The following is a 16,878-nucleotide window of genomic DNA, read 5'->3' as shown; positions in this document are numbered from 1 at the left end:
ATATAGACATTTATAACAATGGACACTACTGCCGGGCGGTGGTGGCACATGCCTTTGATCCCAGCACTTGGGAGGCAGAGGCTGGCAGATTTCTGAGTTCGAGGCCAGCCTGGTCTACAGAGTGAGTTCTAGGACAGCCAGGGCTTCACAGAGAAACCCTGTCTCAAAACAAAAGAAAACAAAACAAAACAAACAAACAAACAAACAAAAAAGAATGGACAGTGCTAGATCACTTTTGAAAACCTGACTCTCATACACCATAGTGACTACAATGAGTGGGAATAAATTTACTCAGGGGACTGGAGAGATGGCTCAGTGGTGAAGAACAGACTGTACTTCCGGAGCCCAGTTCAATTCCCAACACACACATGGCAGCTCATAACCATCTAGAACACCAGTTCTAGGACCTCATCCCTCACAGTACCTTGATGCACATTTTAGATATAATATTTCATCCACTGACAGTCAGAATAGCCACACTCTGCAGGCCATGCCACTGAATTAATAGCCCTACACCATCTTCAATGTCAAGTAGGTGACAAGCAGGCTGAGGTGACCTCCTCCTACAGGGAAAAGCCCAGCTCTGGGACTTTATTTTGAAAGCCACCCACATCAACACAAACACCTGTCTGCCCACCCTGCCTCCATTATGACTGTATTCCTTTCCCTGAAGAGCACCCTCCTGCCAGCACCCACTTCTCTCCCTCTAAGCATTCATTCCCATCTGGGATGCTCAGGGCTCCCAGCAGGTGGGCAGTGCAGTCAGTCACCACTGGAGGAAGCTGCAAGTGTTTCCTGAGTCTCTGAACTTGTCTCCATCACCACTTAGCAGCCAGCCATTGAAACTCAGTGCCTGTGTTGTTTGCATTGCTATAGAGGTCCAGCCAGGTCCTCTCTGCCCAGGTATGGTTGGAAGATGACTCAGAGTCTGTGCAGGTCAGTCTTCAATCTCTTCCAGAAACAGAAGTGCTTCTGTAGGATGGCAGAGGGAGCTGTCTGGCCAAGAATGACATTTCACAACAATGATCTCTTTAGATCTACTACAGGCACCTCTAAATCTTCAGAAATTCCAATGGGCTTTAGTGTGGGGCAGAGACCATGGATCCAGGTCAGCTCTGATGACAAAGGGCACGAGGTAGCAGTATATAAAAACAATAAATTAAATCAAAGGACAAGAGACATGATGGGATAGGCAGTCATTCCAGGGTCCTGGACTTGATCCAAGAGGTTTGTGTGTGAGGTAGCTCAGAGAGTTGCATAGCCAGTCCCTCTCATCTGGACAGCAGGGCCCTTAGGCCTGAGGCTGTAGGGAGGCGGTGGTTCTATGGGAGTTGGCATCAGAACAACCTGCAGGAGAAAAGGGGTACTTGTTTTATTTAGGGTCTGGGTAAACAATGACAAATATGGTTGGCAGAGCCCTCCCCAATCCATTATTTCAACATGTTGGACAGCCAGCTATGAAACACATTAGGTATTAGGACAGAAAGAGGCACCTGACTGTAGGGTGGTGGGGGATCCAAGGATGTGACCCAAATGCTCTCTAGAGGAGCAATGGAGGGTGGGTCTTGAGGTGTCAGATGATCTGATGTCCTGACATCATGCTGTAGTTTTCTGCAGTTGGGACAGAACTGCTTCACTAGGCCACAGATGCACAAGAGAGGGAGCATGATCAATAAGATGAGGAACAGGATCCTAGGGAGGAGGGGGATGGTTTGTGATAAGTACCTAGGTCATGCTCCCTTGTCACACCTCCTCCATCACCCACCCGCACTTTATTTTAGGTGGACCTAGACCTCAGAGAAGGATGCCCTGAAGTAGTGACCCTGGGCTTACCAGAAGGGTGCATTTTCAGGATTCCAGACCTTTCGGTCCAGACAGCATTCATTGCCACAGCATCTGAATCCTTTGGGGCAGCTTCTAGAAGGACTAACAGGATGGGGAGTAACTGATAACATCAGAAGGTCAAACCAAAGAGTCCCTGCTTCCCTCGAGACTTAGACCCTCAGGTTGCCAGCCACCTTTAGTGGTTGTGCGGTACAGATCTGTTGTGGTTAATATTTTTAAAAGGCAGCTGGTGCAGGCTGACTATATAAGCGGCAGTGGCTCTGCTTAGCTCAGGCTCTGTGGTCCTCAGCCAGAGCCAAGCACACCACAGCTGGAAGCCCACAGTGGCTTCATGCGCCAAAACTAGACCTGGGAGATCACTGCTTGGGCAAGCCAGAAGCACTGGTCCTGGCACCCAGGAGATGCCATCGTGATTGCCATCAGCCAATCCACCATGCAGTTGACAATGCTTGGCTGAGCCCAGATAATACCCGACATCCCACGGTACCCGGTAGAATGAAGACTTTTTCAAGACAAGGTTTCTCTGAATAGCCCTGGCTGTCCTGGAACTCATTCTCTGTAGACCAGGCTGGCCTGGAACTCAGAAATCCGCCTGTCTCTGCCTCTCAAGTGCTGGGATTAAAGCCGTGCACAACCACTGCCCGGCAGAATGAAGACTCTTAATACTTAACGGCTATCCAATTAGTAGATGTATTTGGAAATGCTCAATTAACAAGATGCCCACACAATTAGAATCATAAACCCAATTAACTAACCTAGATTACAAATAATTACCCGAGACTGCTAAAGACACCGGGATGTCTCCAGCCATCTTCTCTCCTGCTACTCCCACAAAGCTCCTCCCCAATCACCATGCTTTATTGCCAATAATGTAGCAGCAGCACGAAACCATCCTGCTACACAGATCCATCCTGGGCTCACTGGGAGGAATTGGGGTCTGGACTTGAGACCTGAGTTCAGAGTTCATCGGGGCAGTATGCCATTGTTCCTCAGGCAGAATGGTCATGATGCTGATCTTACATGGGAGGCAGGAGTGGGACATCACTCATTTGACTCCCCCTCCCCAGCTATGAGAGATTGGGGATTAGCAGCAGTTATGAACAGACAATGGTTTCAGCAAAAGTGATATGAACTAGGTCCTATTATCTAGGCCAGAATCTGAGCACACATCCAACTCCAACCCCCCCCCCCCCCCCCCGCTTTACTGACAATTATTGACAAAGCCCCATACTTACAAGATGCCACATGTGTTTACAGTCTGTGGAAGGAAAAAGAGAGAGGTCAGTGCTCCAAGCCTGGGAGTTGGGTCTCAGAGGTTAGAGTGCATGGCAATAAATCAGGTAGGGGTGTGTAAACCAGTGGTGCATGTCCATCACAATAGAATTCAAGAGAAGGCAGAACTATTCCAGGCTGCATAACCAGTTTGTGGCCATATTGGGAGCAAGAAACTCTGTCTCAAAAAGATCTGGAGGCTAGTCTCTGCTTAGACATTGTTCCAGATAGTGGGCCTCAGATTCTCCCTCCCTTCAACTACCATCCATGTCCAGGGTCAACAACTGGAGCCTACTGGAGCCTACCTCTTTCTCCCCAAGTGTTGGGATTAAAGGCACAGATTACCAAGGAATTTCTTTCACTTCCTTTTATTTATTTATTTATTTATTTATTTATTTATTTATTTATAACTGAGACAGGTTAGGGTCTCACTGTGTTGCCCTGGTTAGCAACGAAGGTTAGAATTCGAAGTTCTACCTGTCTCTGCCTCCAGACCCCTGGATTAAAGGTGTAGGCCTCTATACCTGTCTCCGTCCCATACAAACACAATTGGAGATTGGCCTAGGAAGGCACCTTTAGTGGATCCTTAGCTTCAGAGTCCCCCAGAAAGCAACCTAAGCCCTCACCTTTTCTAAACCCATGACCCAGTGTCATAGGTAGAGACAACTCTGGGAGTTCACTAAATATACTCAGGTCCTATTCACTCTCAGGTCAGTGATGGAAACACCCTGCCTGGTAGCCTTCAGTGTTTGGAGGCGCCCAAGGTCTCCATACAGCATTCCATGCTATTGATAACAGTACTGTCTAAGCTCTTAATTAGGACTCTCTTCCCCCAGGCATCAAGACATTGCCCTCTCTGGCTACTTCACTTAAAACCTTTGGCAGGTGTGGTGCTGCATGCCTTTAATCTCTGGACTCAACACTTTCTAAAGCAGCCAGAACTGGACCCTCTCTCAGCAAACAATAGGAAGCCAGCTTTTGGCTTTGCTAAACATCCTTACAACAGCATTTCTTTTGCTAAAGAAAAGACAAAAGGGACTCCCGGCCTGGAACACTGGTTCCTTCCGGTCTGGGCCAGAGCACTGAGCAGACCTTGGGTGGCAGCTCTGCCCCCAACATCCAAGAACCCAGAGGAAGCAGGGATCCCAGGCGCTCTAATTTGGACAGTGTCTTAGAAACTAGTTCTCAGATCTGAGGCCTAGATCAGACTTCTGCCAGGTCTGCTGTTGTGTGGACCCCGGATTCCACCTGAGACATACTGGAAGTTCCACTCAATCCAGATCCACAGAGGAACAAATGAACTCAGAGCTTCAGACAACGTTTCCTGAGATATTCTAGAGGAGACACTGCACCCAGAACAGCAGACACCTAGCTGGACTACTACCTTGGAGGCACCATATCCTGAGGCATCCTAGAGGTACCACTATAATCAGTGCAGCTGGAAAAGATCACAGAGACATCTGGACCCCTAGGAGATCAGACACAAGCTAGATAACTAGAAAGACAGGCTTCAGTCAGAGACAGCAAGTACAGGCAGCACTAGAGTTAACCAGATGGCAAAAGGCAAGAGCAAGAATGTAAGCAACAGAAACCAAAGTTACATGGCATCATCAGAACCCAGTTCCCCCATCAGAGCAAGCCCTGAACACCCCATCACACCAGAAAAGCAGGAATCAGAATTAAAATCACTTCTCATGATGATGATAGAGGGCTTTAAGAAAGACATAAATAACACTCTCAAAGAACTTAAGGAGAGCACTGGTAGACAGATAGAAACCCTTAAAGAGGAAACACAAAAATCCCTTAAGGAATTGCAAGACAATGCAACCAAACGGGAAAAGGAATTAAACAGAACCATGCAGGATCTAAAAATGGAAGTAGAAACAATAAAGAAATCACAAAGGGACAATACCCTGGAGATAGAAAACCTAAAAAAAACGATCAGGAGTCATAGACACAAGTATCACCAACAGAATACAAGAGATGGAAGAGAGAATCTCATGTGCAGAAGATACCATGGAAAACATTGACACAACTGTCAAAGAAAATGCAAAATACAAAAAGCTACTAACCCAAAATATACAAGAAATCCAAGACACAATGAGAAGGCCAAACCTAAGGATAATAGGTATAGATGAGGGGGAAGACTCCCAACTAAAAGGACCAGTAAATATCCTCAACAAAATTATAGAGGAAAACTTCCCTAACTTAAAGAAAGAGATGTCCATAAATATACAAGAAGCTTACAGAACTCCAAATAGTTTAGACCAGAAAAGAAATACTTCCCGCCATATAATAGTCAAAACATCAAATGTACAAAACAAAGAAAAAATACTAAAAGCAGTAAGGGAAAAAGGCAAAGTAACATATAAAGGCAGACCTATAAGAATTACACCAGACTTCTCACCAGAGACCATAAAAGCCAGAAGATCCTGGACCGATATCATACAGACCCTAAGAGAACACAAATGCCAGCCCAGACTACTATACCCAGCAAAACTCTCAATCATTATTGATGGAGAAACCAAAATATTCCATGACAAATCCAAATTTACACAGTATCTCAACACAAATCCAGCACTTCAAAGAATAATTGGTGGAAAACTCCAACACAAGGAGGGAAACTACAACCTAGAAAAAGCAAGAAAGTAATCTTCCAAAAACCCCAAAAGAAGAGAGTTACACAAACATATCTCCACGGATGTTAGCCCAAAAGCTTGGATTATCGAAGACTCAACCCACAGACCACATGAAGCTCATGAAGAAGGAAGACCAAGAGGGGATGCCTCAGTTCTACTTAGAACGAGAAATAAAAAATGCTCAAGGGAGCAAATAGGGAAACAAAACATGGAACAGAAACTGAAGGAGGGGCCATCAGGAGACCTTTCCACCTGGGTATTCACCCCATGTACAGCCACCTAATCTAAACACTATTGTGGATGGCTGGAAGTGCATAATGTGAGGAACATGATATAGCTGTCTCCTTAGAGGTCAGCCAAAGACTAAAACACTCAGAGGACAATGTTCACAATTAACCACTGATATGATCAGGGGTTTCCCAATGGAGAACTTAGTGAGAGGACTGAAGGAGCAGAAAGGGTTATTGACCCCAGGTGGAAAGCAACAATACCAAACAACCAGAGCCCCCCAGGGTCTAAACCACCAGCCTGGGAACACATAGGGAGGGACCCAAGACTCCAGAGGTATATGTAGGGGAGGATGGCCCTGTCAGACATAGGTGGGAGAGGAGTTTCTTGGTCCCATAAAAAAAAAATGAATGAAAAATGAATGAATGAACACACAGTGGGGGGGGATGTGAGGGCGGGGAGGGGATAGTGAGGGGGGTAGGTGTGGTCACTGCCTCATAGAAGCATGAGGAGGGGGATGGGATAGGTTTCTGGGTGGTGGGAGGAAGTAGGCTAAGGGGATAAAATCTGAAACGTAAATACTACAACCAATTTTAAGAAGCGGGGGAAAAAAAAGTCTTCAGAACCAACATCTTTAAAAAAAAAATGTCAGCGCCCTGGGGGTGGAAATTTTTTTTTTTTCTTGATACTAAAACTTGTTCTGAGAATTGTATATTGCAGAATACACAGCCTTGGTGTATCTACTCATCAAGCATACTGAGCAGACCTGCCCAAACCTCTGATGTCCTGGAATTCCATCTGGATTCAGTGAAGACACAGCATCAGAGGCTTATCAACTTACTCTCCCCCCCACCCCTCTTCTAAAATCTCAACGCCCTTAATCAGCTTGAAGAAGTTAAAGAAGAGTCAGCGCCCCTATTCCCTGAGCTTGGGGACTAATGTGGTTAATAATGGTCTGTCTTTCTAGGGACAAGTAGTGGTTTTGTTGGAACAGGGGGGATTAGCTAGGACTTACTGCATAGCCATAACCTACTGGTAGAAATCTGTATACTTATTATCAAGATGAAGTTATAAATTCTTAAATGGTACAAAATTTACTTTGATCTCAAATTTAAGGTTTTCATTGGTACGAGCCTCTTATTAATATAAAAATGAGATGAATATTGATACACTCATGGGCATTGTGCCTGTATAACACATTTAGGAATACAATGCCTAGACCCAGCCCTTTTTTAACTTTTTTAACTGATTTGGGATGGTTAACCTATGAGTTAAGGGACTATAGCAAATTCATATCTTAGAGTTTATTGTTAGGGTGCTTTCCATATTTTACTTAGAAATAGCTGAGAGGAGTTAACAGAAAACAGTCCAGGTTACCTTACATGGATAGTTGGTTTTCAAAACATCAGAAGTCCATAGAACTGATGCTACAAATATTTATATATTAATGTTCATATTGATTAGAGACCTGTCTGCTCCTGAAAGCTTCCTGTCGTGGATTCTAAGAAGAAATTGAGCATCCTTGGAGTTACTCCAGTTGTGTGGTAACAGCGACTAGGCAAGAATTGCCTCTCTCCATCTACAGACAAATTACTGTCCAGAAAAGGACACACATGCAGAATAGTCGACTGATTATATCTGCCTAGACAGAGTAATCAGTCCTTAATAATCCTGCATCACCAAGGTCTGTCAGATGATTCTGGGCCAGAAGGCTGAAGATTTGATGCTCCAACGTTCGGTAGTATAGGGGCTTTTCAGGTGTTCAGAGGTCTCTATAAATTGACTAAGTTTTAGAAGCTATGCTTTGTGCTTCCCACAATTATAGTTAACTCAGTCATTCTGGATTTCTGACGGGGTTGAAAACTTATAGCTATTTACCGTAAGAGAAAAGATTTGAGTGGATGGTAGTCAGCTGACATTCATCCTAAAGCCAGGTTCAGAACTAAATGTTTTAGTTAGGATAGATGACAGAGGTGCTGGTTAGTCAACAAAATGATGGACTGGATATTAGGACTATCTTGTACCTCACTGGTACAAATTGGCATAATTATGCTCTAATTGTATTTTGAGAGAAAAGTTTCATTTTAACAGGAAGGGTGATGTGTAGGAAGAGCTAAGGTAGGAGGAGTACTGAGAGCAAGAAAAGGAGTAAGAAGAGGAGGAGAAGAAGGATAGGAGAAGCTAGGTGATGAAAGAGAGAAAGAGGGGGGAGACAGGGAGGCAGATACTCATGTATCTCCACCAGTCAAAGATAGTTGTTATATCTAGGTCGGTCAGTGGGTTACACCTCTGATTGAACAATTCCAAACTTATAACGCTTATGATTAACATTATTTAAAAAAAATGTATAAATGCAAAAAGGAAAAGGGGGCATCTGATAGGGGTTTTCTAAGGGGGGTGGGGGGGGAATGGGGAAAGGGGATGGCATCTGAAGTGTAAATAAAATATCTAATAAAAAAAAGAAAAAAAAAAAAGAAAGAAAAGACAAAAGGACAGGTGACAGTCGCAGCTGTGATCATTCCCTCTCCATGCTCACAGAAGCTCTGTTCATTGGTAAGGATGGGTAGGTACAATAAGCTAAAGAAACAAGGAGCACAGGATCTCTCTCTCTCTCTCTCTCTCTCTCTCTCTCTCTCTCTCTCCTCCCCCCCCCATCTTCCAAGTATCAGACTCTTGTCTTGGACCATATTTGTATTTTTAACAGTGTTTCTCTGAGGATTCCTGGCTGTCTTGAAACTGTCTCTATAGACCAGGCTGGCCTTGAACTCAGATCTACCACTTCTGCCTCCTGATTGCTGGGAGTAAAGGTGTGTGCTGCTAATACTACTGGGCTCCTAAACTAACCACTTTTTTTGGCCAGGCAAGGTGATTCCTGCCTTTAATTCCAATGTTGAGGTCCCAAAGGAGATCTGTGTTGAATTCAAGATTACTTTAATCTATATAGTGAGACCCTGTGTCAAAAACAGAAAACAGAAAACAGTTGACAAGACTGATAAACTGAACCAGGATTATTCCCTGTCCCATCTTTAAAAGGAGGTTGGATGTTTGGGAGCCTGAGTTTTAGTAAACATGGATTTATTAGATCTGATTGGGTGGATTGGCAGTACCTACACTTGGGACTGTAGACATATATGTCATACACAGATGCAGAGTCCCAGATGGGACGTGTCTTGGCCCTTGGTTCACTCCTGCATGGCCTTGGATGGGGAACTACAGGTTCCAAACAGTGGACACTGTACTGGGGAGCAGACCTGGGACTTCACTTACCACCTCCACCATCGCCCATAGCAGATTCCCAATCAAGAGTGTAAATTTAATCTCTGTGTAGCCGCCCGTGGCCACAAGTCAACTGGATTCACCTGAAAGGGGGGCTGGGAATGAAGGGGGAAGGAGGGCGAGAAGAGATGAGGCCAAGACAAAGTTCTCTGATCAAGGCCCAAAGCTTTAATGTTCGGCTCTCAATTTAAAGGGGAAGACCCAACCCACAACCCCTCCTGGTTCCAGATGGGTGGGATAATCCATAGTCCATTCCAGGTCACGGCCGGAGATGTCTCAGGGCAAGCCCAGGGGCAGTTCTGCTGTGTTCCGGGCAGCCAAGGTGGGTAACTCCACCTAGATCACTTGACCTTGCTGTGGCAACCAAGGTCTCTTCAGTCCTGCTCATGGTGGGGGGGAAGGTACAGTTTCCCCCGTTTTAGTTAACTTAAAAAGAAAAGAGAGAGGTGAAGCAGGAATAGGGTCGTCGTGGTGGTATCTGGCTACTTCCTGCTGACATTGGGGGCGACGTGTCTCTAGGGGGAACCTAGAAGAATGGGTATGGGGGATGTAGGAGAGTTGGCTGTGTCCTGCTGTCCAGGGTTTATGGAGCCCATCTGAGGATAGGTCAGGAGGAACAGGTCCAGTAGAAGCAGCTGTGTGAGGTACACGATTTCGTCCCATCTGAGGTACCGAGTAGCCGGGCTTGTTGGGAGAGATCTTTGTGTGAAGGCAACTTATCTGCTTGAGACACAAGGTTCAAACGTTAACAGCAATATAATTATCCAAGCCAGAGTAGGAAATAAGGTTGAAAATGGAACTGTTTTAGTATCTAGTCCAACTGCTGGTTGACAGGGATCAGATACAAAGTCTATGACTACTCAGGCTGGTAGATTTCAACAAAAGCTGTCTGTTTACAATAATTTATAGCCCTCTGTTTCAGTGTTTTTCCATGGAGACCTAAGACTCTGAGCGGGCAAATAAGCCAGGCCTATTGCTGAATTTTAGGCTTATAGCTGATTTTAGGCCTTCAAAGTTAAGCAGGGCTGTCCCTGAAGTCTCCTCTCTTTTCCAATTATAGAAGGACCTTGGCAATTCTAATCTTACCCAGGCGGGGATAGAGGCCTGACATCCAGTAATTAAAGGGAACCTTGTAATGGCTCCAGTCCTCCTGTCGTTGTCCAGTAAGGCCTGAGGGCCATACCCGTCCAGATGTCTTTTTCCTGGAGAGGGGATACTTTTGACATCAACCCCTATGCAGTCAGGCTTGTCCCTCAGGGAACCCAGAAACATATTTTTAACTTTTATTTATATTCCCTTGCAGTGCTTAGCCTCGCAGCCTTAGCAAGAATTCAGATTGCCAGACAGAGGGGGTTCTGGGTGGTCCCTCTCTGCTTGGTCTAGGGGCGGAAGTCCCCTCTTTTAGGTTGGATGGAGATGAGACTTGGGAACACCCTGGATAGAGTAACAACCTTATCTAGAGTCTTCGGTCCTCCATGGCTAACACATGGTAATGTGTCTGACTAAATTTTGTCATCAGATTCTTCATTATCAGAATCATAATTATTAGGCTCAAGATCTTCGTCCACTTGACGGACCAATCTTTCAGGCAGCCATCAGGCTCCATTTTCTTTTTCTGAGAAAATACAGACTGATCCACGACCCCAAATTAAGACAGGGTCAGGACCATTAGTTAGGGGGTCTCTCCATTAGACCCTGGAAGTGACTGGATGCCAGTGGCAATCTGCTGCAGACTGACCTTTAACATCAGTTTGCAGAAAATTTAAAAGAAATAACACAAAAGCAAGATGTGCTTTTGGTGACCTTGGAGGGTATAATTCTCCCCCCCTTTTTAGTTTAAAAAGCCAACCTTTTAGAGTTTTTGTAAAATCAGGGAAGAAGCACCAATAGCTGTTTTTCCCACACTCAGAGAGTTATAAAGATATTAAGGTTTTATAATCTCTTTCACAATTTGTCCTTGAGGATAATAAGGAATTTCAATATTAAATTGTCAACAAAACATCTCAAATGTTTGACTATAGTCAAATAACTGTAATAGCCAGTTCCTGTCTTAGTCTGGTATGGAACACCAAGCACAGGAAAATAATATAGGCAATAACTAATTATATTTTTAGTTGCTTCTCTTGTTAAAGTAGTTGCAACTAGAAAGTCTAAAAAGTGTCAAGTCACATACATGTACATATTTTAATTTTTAAAAATCAAAATGAGTAACATCTATTTGCCAAAATTGATTACATATAAATCTAAGGTTTAACACCATTATGAAAAAAAAAATTGAAAATACTGAAAACAAGTTTTTGCAATTTAACTTGCACACCTTTTAGAAATGCCAAATTATTGTATCAAGCTATTACTATTTTGATGCTGTAAAGAATAAGATAGTATGGCCAATTATTTGCAAGGCCTATAATCTGCCTAGTATACAAATCTGCTCTGGCATTGCCCTGGGGTTCAGGCAATCCAATGAGCTTTTAAATGTTTTATAAAGTTCAGAGACAGTACATGTTTTAAAAATTAAGCTGTATTTTTATAAATAACTATAAAATTTGAGAATTAGCAATATCTAAAAAAGGAACAATTTTAAGCAATTATAAATTATGAGCCATTTACTGGCTATAAGTATATAAATTGAAAGCTTGATTTTCTAGTATTTTAAACAGTGACTACAACACATAATTTAATTATTTGTGCTCAAGTAGAGAAAACTCAAGAAAATAAACATGTGATCTAAATATGTGATCTAATTACATATACTGCCTTCTCAATAGATGAGGCATCTGTAAATACAGTAAATGTCTTTTCTATGAGCTGCATGCGTAGTAAATTTCAGGAAATATAAAAGCATGCAGAGAAAAACTGTAACAACTTATCTTTTGGATAGTGATCACCAAATTTGCTTAAAATGTTTGCCATAATAGGCCAAATATCATTTTTCAATAACCAATTTAATTGCTATTTGGAATAAGGAATATTTTATCAAAAATGTTCTTAGAATTCTATTTTACAATCTTTTATTAACACAAACTTTACTTTAGATGAAGAAGGATGAATCTACATTAACTAACGGTTTCTTTTGCCAAAGGGCTGCTGTGGGCATATGAGTAATAATAACACAAACAGCCAACAATTTTTCATAGTCTATATAATGTCTGTTGATAACTAACAGCTTACTCTACTTTCTGCAAAGCTATTTTTCCTTTAGTTAATTGTCAAGGGGAATTAGGACTTGTATCTCCCTTGAGAATATCAAGCAGAGGTTCAAATACTCTCATGGTAAGCTTAAGATGAGGTTTTAGCCAAATAATATCTCTTAACAAATTTTGAAAATCATTAAATGCAAATGAAATTAAAAGCAAACCTTTCCAATAATGTGAGAACCTTGGATTCTCAATTACCAGCAAATCTACTAAATGCAAACCTAACGCCTTACCAGAAATGTAAAGGAATGGTATAAAAACAATCTTCTAGATCTATAATAATTATATACATATTTACTGAAATGGCAGCTGGAGTAGGCAAGTCAGGCTGTAATGCCCCATTAGTCTTATGAATCTTAAGTTTAAACTTTGTTTTGGATTAATTCAATAACCAATCTATTTTAGCAGAGTGAGAGTATCAGATGAATGCCAAGCTGAAGGCAACCTTCTAATTGTTACAGAATTTGAGATTAGGTCTCTTGCTAGTGATAGACTGAACCCAATATATATTAGAGGAACCAAAGCCATCTTGTCCTTTCTCTTTCTTAACAATTTGGAAGGAACTAGATGCAAAGGAACAAGTTGAACAATTCTTTTTCCAGCAGGTAGTTACAATGCCATGGGCGGAGCAGCCATTATTTAGATTTCTCCAGCATAATCATTATAACTCTTGGCCCTGAAGCTGACCTTTCCAAGGAACAAACAAGGCAATAAACAAATTCCAGAAAACACCCTTCAAGGGGCTGGTCAGGATGACCAAGGCAAAAAGTATTTGTCACACAAACTTCTGCTGCACCCATTGTATATCAACTTAATTCAAATGTAAACGTTTTTAATCTTGGCCTATATCCTGAGGCCTGGCCCAGAGATTATCTTTCCTGCACCAAGGACAAATGTGTCATGTGACTGGATTATTTGCCAGTGCCTGTTTTTGAGACAGTCATTTTAAAAATGACTTGAATCTCCACATTTAAAAACATCTTTTATCTTTACGGTTCTGTGCAAGCATTGCTTGTACAGTGGTCCCTTGTAAGGCAGACAGACCCTGATGGTAAGAGGGCCCAATTTTAGCGCAAAGACGAAGTCTCCATGTAAATCTGTCTTTGCTTTGTGCAACAGGCTGCATTAGCATTCTCATAAGCCAAATGAGTAACAAAAGGAATTCCTGTTTGAGGATCTCCAAAAATTCTACCAACTGCTTTCAGCAGCCTGTCTATGAATTTCTGGAATGGTTCCTCAGAACCCTGTTTAATACTGAATAAATTTCCACTAAGATCCCCTTTAGTAGGTTTCAAGCACAGCAGGCAACCATTGCAACCTATGTATGCAATCCTGTAGGCAGTTTAACCTGATTTAGCATTACCTTCACATTAACCTTCTCCTAGAAGCATGTTAAGATCCCAATCTGCATTGCCTACCTGGGCAATCATCATGGTGGTTTTCTTACTGGTATCACGCCATTTTGAGCTCCAAAGCAAGTAATCTCCTCCTAACAAAGTAGCCTTACATATAGCTTTCCAATATTTGAGCATTAAATTTGCTTCTACCACAGTATCCAATAAAGCTTGTGTGAAGGGGTCAGTAGACCCATATTGTGCCACAATTGTTTTTTAACTCTTTTTTTTAACTCTACCTGCTATAGCCTTTCTTCTATAAACATAACCGAGTCAAAAAGTTTTCAAGCTCACAATTCAACTGCCTGTCAGCTGCAGCCAAAGGAATGTTGGCAATTAACCACATTTTTAAGTTTCCTTTGCAATATTAGCATATAACCATAATTTTTGGAAACAAAACCAATTTTTAACAATGTAAGCAATCTATTTTTCTCTAAAATCAACACCAAGTGGATTACCTTACAAAGTTTGTCTGCAGTTCTTATATATGAATGCACAATAGTGCAGCCTTTAATATCTCACTAAATAGACATTGCTTTTATATCTTTTATACATCTGGTTTTTGAATGACTAACCCTGTGTTACCAGTTTTAAGCCAACTTTTTGTTAACAAAGTTGTAAATCTTTAACCAAACCCAATAACTTTAGGCCAATGATTTATAACCAAGACATGAACATATTTGTACCTTAAAAACAATTACAAACAAAAATGAAGTAACAACACATCTTATATATTTAAACCAAACAAAATTTCTCGCTTTTTCTAGCCACAATTCTAAAATAAAAGCACCTTGTCACAGAGATTCTTCCAGGACAAACAACTCTTAACTTCCTTATTTAATCCAAGAAACCTGCCTGTCCCTTTAAAAGCAGCCTTTCCAGCTCAGCTCAGCTCCCAAACTTTTAGCTACAGGTGTTAAGCAAACTTATCCGGTGCTCTGCATATTAAAACTGCCTTTGAAAACCAAGTTAAACTAGACCAAGTGTTGAATCAAGCAATTTTAACGATCTTTTAAACATTAAACATAGAACATGAAACATAGACGACCAATCATTCATACAACGAGGCATGTGGACAGAAAACACAATGAGACACACGTGGACATTGGTGCACCAAGGACAAGACAAACAAAGAAAGCAGAACTAAGAATTTCTTAGTTTCTCTTAGTCTAAAACATCTCCGGAATTTTCTCTTGTTCCTAGGAGAGCTCCGAAACAGCCTTTCCATTCTTTTTGCTGGCATAACCCAGAGAGAGAACAACTGCTTTTCAAAACCCGTTCTCTCTCTGAAGTTTAAGATCTAACACTTTATCCCTTTCTTTAGGAGATGGCTGTGGCTGCTTTTTTAGTTTTCCAATTTCTTCTAACCCTGCTCTTTCTCGTCTGAGGCAGCTCTTGAAGGCTGCGGGCATCTGCCGGTCTCCTATCCCGAATTCACTGTCACCCCTAGGCAAAGTAGGCATCGGGTCAACACCTATTTGACCTAGACCTATACCTATCCCTCACAACGCACTTCCTGCAAACATGGCCTCCCAAACTTACCTAGCGCTAGATTCAATACTGTTTGCTACTTCCTAAGTGCGCGGGATACATTCTTTTATTACCTTTTTCCCGTGGGGCCCCACCTAAGACAGTGTTTCCTCAGCTGGTCCCCGTTTTCAAGCCCCACGATGGCGCGCCAATCTGTAGCCGCCCGTGGCCACAAGTCAACTGGATTCACCTGAAAGGGGGGCTGGGAATGAAGGGGGAAGGAGGGCGAGAAGAGATGAGGCCAAGACAAAGTTCTCTGATCAAGGCCCAAAGCTTTAATGTTCGGCTCTCAATTTAAAGGGGAAGACCCAACCCACAACCCCTCCTGGTTCCAGATGGGTGGGATAATCCATAGTCCATTCCAGGTCACGGCCGGAGATGTCTCAGGGCAAGCCCAGGGGCAGTTCTGCTGTGTTCCGGGCAGCCAAGGTGGGTAACTCCACCTAGATCACTTGACCTTGCTGTGGCAACCAAGGTCTCTTCAGTCCTGCTCATGGTGGGGGGGAAGGTACATCTCTGTGTTGTGGCTAGCCTGGACTATAAAGCTCTAGAATAGCCAGAGCTAGAGAATCCCTGTCTCAAAAACAAAACAAACAAACAAACAAAAAAAAAGATTGACTGTTCAAATGGCTTCTTTTGACCACCTCAGGAAAACCTGCCAACCCAACACACTTAGAGTTTGAATATGAACAAGAGGTCCAATCCTGCCTCCCTGGGATCACAGCATGAGGCCACCCAGCCCAGGCAGCCAGGTCTATCCCAGATCAAATTGGAACTAATCAGAGGAGTGAAAACCTCCACTTCCCTGGCATACAAAGAGATAAGTCCCAGAGAGGGTCAAGCTTAATAAGACATGACAAGACTAAAATGGGGGGTGGGGGGGGAATTCAAAAACCCTATTCAGGGCTGTGGTTGGGGCCAGTTCCCAGTTAACAACACAACCCTGCCAAGACCTGGGCCCAGGTTTCCCCAGGGCCTCACTCTGAGGTCCCTTCTTCCACTATCCCCAAACACAACAGAAAGGAAGAAGTTACCAATTGGCTGTGGTTAAGGGAATTCCTGACAAGTTAAGGTGGGCACTGGGCTCCTAGACAAGCCTCTGCCCCATAGGGTCCTCCAAAAGCCACAGAAGTCTTGCTTACCTCATTGGTGCTAACTCCTTGGAGACTGGGAAGCAGGCCAAAGATCAAGGTGAGTGGGACCAGGACCCAGGTGTCCTGCATCCTGGCAAGGGGGCCACTGAGCTTCTGTGTATAAGGACAGAGTGACAGGGCAAGACCTTTCCAACTTCTCTCCACCTATGTGGCCCAGCCTCAGGGTAGGGGCAGAGTTAAGACACTGGAGTTGTTCAGGACCAGGGCTTCAAGCTGAAGAGGAGCTCAGGGAAGAGAAGTGGGGAGGAGCTGGCCTTGCTTGAGTGTGAGGAATTGGGAATCCAGAGGTTAGAAGACACTGATTTACCAACTCTGTAAGTTGGATGTAACAGAGCACTCTGGA

The 16,878-nt window shown here is 43.1% G+C and overlaps 1 protein-coding gene across 1 annotated transcript; it reads right to left on the bottom strand.

Annotated features, from left to right (window-relative positions):
• Positions 1-800: 800 nt before the first annotated feature.
• On the bottom strand, positions 801-16,604 carry LOC117711987 (transmembrane protein 92-like). Its single transcript, XM_034507958.2, has 5 exons — positions 16,524-16,604; positions 3,081-3,103; positions 1,834-1,917; positions 1,494-1,692; positions 801-1,347 (listed from the first exon to the last, which is right to left on the bottom strand). Exons 1-5 carry the CDS (start codon positions 16,602-16,604, stop codon positions 1,246-1,248), a joined length of 489 nt encoding a protein of 162 aa, XP_034363849.1. The 3' UTR covers positions 801-1,245.
• Positions 16,605-16,878: the final 274 nt, after the last annotated feature.

This window comes from Arvicanthis niloticus, chromosome 6, assembly GCF_011762505.2.
Source record: "Arvicanthis niloticus isolate mArvNil1 chromosome 6, mArvNil1.pat.X, whole genome shotgun sequence".
In the NCBI taxonomy this organism is placed as follows: domain Eukaryota; kingdom Metazoa; phylum Chordata; class Mammalia; order Rodentia; family Muridae; genus Arvicanthis; species Arvicanthis niloticus.
This window is presented reverse-complemented; position numbering and strand designations above follow the sequence as displayed.

What these genes read in the sequence shown, in the direction of transcription:
- LOC117711987 (XM_034507958.2), bottom strand. Translation starts at nt 16,604, where the DNA reads ATGCAGGACACCTGGGTCCTGGTCCCACTCACCTTGATCTTTGGCCTG. An exon ending in GTAAACACATGTGGCATCTT is followed by an intron (nt 1,918 to 3,080) that starts GTAAGTATGGGG and finishes TAGTCCTTCTAG; the next exon opens with AAGCTGCCCCAAAGGATTCA. An exon ending in CCTGAAAATGCACCCTTCTG is followed by an intron (nt 1,693 to 1,833) that starts GTAAGCCCAGGG and finishes CCTCCTCCCTAG; the next exon opens with GATCCTGTTCCTCATCTTAT.